At 39.0% G+C, this 4,700-nt stretch overlaps 1 protein-coding gene across 1 annotated transcript in view; it reads right to left on the reverse strand.

Annotated features, from left to right (window-relative positions):
• The window catches only part of LOC125347022 (serum paraoxonase/arylesterase 2), a 32,669-nt gene extending 32,333 nt beyond the window's left edge, over nucleotides 1-336 (reverse strand). The window contains exon 1 of the mRNA XM_048340059.1: nucleotides 183-336. Coding sequence (XP_048196016.1) covers nucleotides 183-322 — 140 coding nt within the window. The 5' untranslated portion in view covers nucleotides 323-336. The remainder of the gene's footprint in view (nucleotides 1-182) is intronic.
• Nucleotides 337-4,700: the final 4,364 nt, after the last annotated feature.

Genomic DNA, 4,700 nt, shown 5'->3' on the forward strand with positions numbered 1-4,700 from the left:
GGAGTGGAGTAGGGTTAACCAGCTGGGTAATCAGGAGTTTTCTCCTATCACTCACAGTCCTCCGTACTCCAGAATCCCTCCACTGGCCTGGCCTGTGTCCCTCTTCCGCGGCTCCAGCTCACTCCAAGCCTGGAGACCCTGAAAGAGGGTGGGGGTGGGGTGAGCCTGGGGGCCCCACTTACCTGAGCGCCAGGAGCCTCTCCCCCAGCAGCGCCAGCGCAATTCCTACCAAGCTTACAGTCACCAGTCGCCCCATGGCTCGGGTGCCGGGCCCCCAACTCCGCTCTCTGGTGTGGTCTGGCAGCGCCGTGGGCGGGGCCATCTATCTTCCCTTTCACGCGGGGCCACACCGCGCCCTTCTCCGCCCTCTGGATGGGCGTGGTCGGGCCTGAGGCTCCACCCTGGACTTGGGCTTGGTCCCGCCTCTGCGCAAAGCTACACCTCCCCTCTCCCCCGGAGCACCGCGCTCAGGCGCTTTAGTTTAGGTCACGCGGGTGGAGCAATTCGTTTCTTCTTTTCCCAGACAAACTCCACAAAAACTCTGCAGAAGCTCCCGTGTCTTTCTGTTTTCCCTATTCCTCAAAGACCTCCCTTACAACTCCCCCAAGAAACTTCCAAGTCATGTTTCAAAGGTTCTTTATTTTTATTGGGGAAAAATGTTACTAGAACACAGGTCTTGTAAATGTTTCAGCGTGGAATCACTACTTTTTATAGCAGGATGTAAAACCTCAGACAGAATAGAAAACCTAGGAAGTTACACATTTTTCTTTTCTTAAACTCAATTTACAAAAATAAGAATACTCTTTTTCCATTTTTCTTCTTTTTCGTTAAAAAGATAGCAATAACATGAAAAAATAAAGACAAAAGTGTGAAAAGAAATTTTAGTGTATTAAGATTGTAGTTACGATGATTCACCTGAAATTAACTTTCAATATTTCCAACGTTTGTCCACTTGGGAGATATACTAGGCAGGAGTCAAAGCTAGCCAATGCATGACTATTTCATTTTCCTTCTCTCTTCTTTCTTCCTCTTCCTTCCTTCCTATGTATGTGCATATGTATGTATACATGAATTCCCAGGCTAGCTTGAAAATCAAGATCTTCCTGTCTCAGCCTCCCAAGTGCTAGGTTCCCAGGTATATTCTACTTGGGCAGACCAAATGTGTATTTTTAATCAATAACTATTAAATAAAACCAGAAACCAGTTTCACACCTGCCCCCTCACCAAGAAGAAAAGAAAAAGACCACTTTGCTATCTTTAATTCAGTCCTAAGGGATGCTGGATTATACCAGATGGCAGATGGAGAGTTGAGGAGTTGAAGAACAGAAGGCCCAGGAAAGGATATCATTTTCTGTGTGGACACCCTCTTCAGGCTGATCCTACACTTTCTCAGAATAATCTTTCTGTATACAATAAGATACATATTATTGCAAAGGAAACCAATTACACTGACATGCAATGTAAAAAGTACTTGTCACAGTATTTCAAGTCTGTACTATAGTAATATAGTTTACATTGTACATGTCACATTATTTAACACACTAAATAACAAGTTCCAGCAACATTTTTTCAGTGAATGTAGATGTTACCTAAAGATCCAGTAACAGCTTTAATGAAACAATGAAGCTGTTACTTCTTTTAGTAACAAGGTTCTGAATGCTGCTAATGCTTCTGTGTTCCCCGCCTTTTGTAACTGAAGGAAATGTTAAATTTTATTTGAAACCAGGATTTCTTGTTTTGTTCCTCCTCCAAAATCATCAGTCCACCTATTTCATTTCCCTTGATTTATTTGCAGTGCTAAGGATAGAACCCAGGGCTTTATGCATGGAAACAAGTGCTCTACCACTGAGCCTACTGTAAGAAGGTTATATAAATTAGTTGTTAAAACATACGTGGTATGTTATCTATCTTTTTAGGAAAGTGGTACTTATAGGCCACACCAAGAACGTAATCTGGTTGCATTCTGGTCCACGGAGAAAGTAATTTCTGACCACCAGACAACCAAGTTATTCAACATCAGACTTGTTTTGGAACTTGTTAGTACATTGACTTCTTATACGTGGTATGATAAAGCATTTCTCAGATAGTATCTTTTGACTAATAATTATAAATTTAGTGATTCTTAAGCAAAATGCAAAAATAATAACACCTTTGTATCAATCTTCTCAAACTGTGTGTGTTAAAGGACAGGTGTTTCCTTTCCTTTGTAAAATGCAGTGCAAATATATTGCTGAAAAAATGAAGTAAATATCAGTCATCCAAAATAAAAGCCTAAATCTTTTATTACGTGATTCAAGAGACATGAAATTACTTTGTCAAATTTCTGCAACAGTTTCTAACTGCTTACTCACAAATTTTTACACTTATCTCACCATGGGCTAGAAACAGAGTTCACAGAATAAAAATGGTGTTGGCAGCATGTTGCCTTTCAGGATCCAAGTTTTCACTCTCTAAAGTTCTTCCCAGAGTATTGCCATGTGTAAATGTGTAATGTTTATAGTAATTCAGGAAATGAGTGATTTAGAATTACTGCCATTTTGCATATTATAGATCAAGAAGTTGGGCCTTGCACACCCCCTCTCTCCCCCTTTCCCTCTTTATCTCTGTTTCAAAAAGGAGAATAGATATAAAAATAAAAAAGAAAGAAAAGAAAACACATTAAAGAGGTTATATAAGGATGGTTGCTACCTGTGAGGGAATGTTTTGCCTTATAGATGTCTTACTCCTGGGCTTTTTCTTATTATATTTATAATTTATTAAGAAGAGCAGCTTAGTATAGCTGAAGTTCTGGATTTGATCCTCCAGATAAACAAAGAGGAAGAAATACCCTAAATGACACATAAAGATGGCTCACATATTTTTTTTTTAGTATTTATATTCAAGAAATTCACATCTTAAAAATTAGGTTAAAATATGAGCTTGTTACTGATAGAATTTCAACATCATACATGAGTATAAAATACAAAATAATGTGTTTGTCACAAAATAATTAGTCACATTTTTTTTAATGGTTAATTCTGGCTGTCTACAGGAGGAGCGGTCTAATTATAAAACTGAAGATTAACATGCATGAATGTTTTTAGTTAAATCAATCTTTACAATGTGCACATAAATAGTTGTGAGATAATGTTAATGTCAGCATTTTAGCCTGTTCATTCACTTGAATCCCAGGCCAGATTGTCCACTGGTCTCCTGAATCTCTGCAAAGGACTTTGGGCTTTGCTGTCTGTCATTCTTACAAGATCCATTGGACCCTAGGGGAAAGGACAGAGGGGTGGAAAACATAGGAAAAGAAGAAGTAGAGAAGACAAAGGAATAAAAACCTCTTCAAGTTCCACCTAAATCTGACTTTGGATGGCCTGAACATTATAGGAAAGATAGACATATTTTACCTTATTGTAAGAAATACAGGTATGTGTTTTCTTATCCAGATCAATATTGTTGGCAGTTATCTACTCACGGAAAATACATACATTCACCTTCCAGAAATTCTAGTGATAAGGGCTAGGAAAAGGTCAGCTGAAACAATGATTGGGCCTGTTATTTATTAAATGTTTTCTATCTCCTATCATACCTCACTTCACCAACCTGAACTACTTACTATTATTATTTCCCAGTGATGAAACTGAGGCCGCCAATAAAGAATATTGGCCAAGTTACATACCTGGGAAAATGGTGGAACCAGGGTCTAGGAAATTTATACTCAGACCCTGTTCCCAACATTGTTATGTCTTTTATTTTATTGTTAAGCAAATTGTTTTCTTTACCATATGTGATAAGAACAGAGGTGAAGGAGTTGGCAATAAGCGTTTAGGATGTGATCTCCTATTAACTTAACTTGAGAGATAGCCTAAAATTAGATCACCTTTTATGTTGTTCCTCTGAAGGCAGGCATTTATTCAGTCAATATTTATTGCTGTCTGTGTCTCTAAGCTGTTTCTAGGAACTCAAAGATAAAGAATGCCATTATTTCCTGCCTTGGTTGCAGTCAGAGTCTAGTGAGAAAGGGACAGCTGGGCAAACATGTAGAACTTTAGACCTTATCCTGATTACATTGCAATACCACTCAGACTTCAGTTCTAGGGACTGAATGCAGTACCCCTTTTGATGCTAGGTGAATTTCCCTTTGTAAATATTACCAGTGAGCTACAACCTTGGCACTCACCTGTGAAGACTTTAAGTAGGGGGGAAATGTTTGCATCTTGTAAAGGTCATTCATGGCTATGGGAAAGGGGGGCTGATGTTTATTTCCCAGTCTATTTGAAAGAAAGTACAAGTGTAGACAGACAGAGGCAAAGGGTAGGGAACAGAGAAGAGAAGGAGATACAGGATTTTAGGAGTTGAATGGATAGAAATGGATGGCCAATGAGATGGAGGAGAAGGGAGGATCTGAAGATGATTTGTTCAAGTAGATGAATGGAGTTTCACTAACTGGGATGTAATACAACTGGTTGGGTGATAAATATGTGGGAAATTGAGTAGTGTTTAGAATTCAGCATATTTGATGTGCTTGAAACTAAGGAACAAACTATGCTGACAATATTCTGGTGCTCAGAAATGAGGTCCTTTATCATTAACACAGTGCAGCCAGTGTCTCATTGGTGTGCTTTACTTTGTAACCTGAAGTGAAGTGATATAGGTTGAAGAGCTTTATGGATAAGAAGATAGCTTTCAAGAAGTAGAGAGGCTAGAGATAGTAG

Source organism: Perognathus longimembris, chromosome 2 (assembly GCF_023159225.1).
Source record: "Perognathus longimembris pacificus isolate PPM17 chromosome 2, ASM2315922v1, whole genome shotgun sequence".
Taxonomy (NCBI): Eukaryota; Metazoa; Chordata; class Mammalia; order Rodentia; family Heteromyidae; genus Perognathus; species Perognathus longimembris.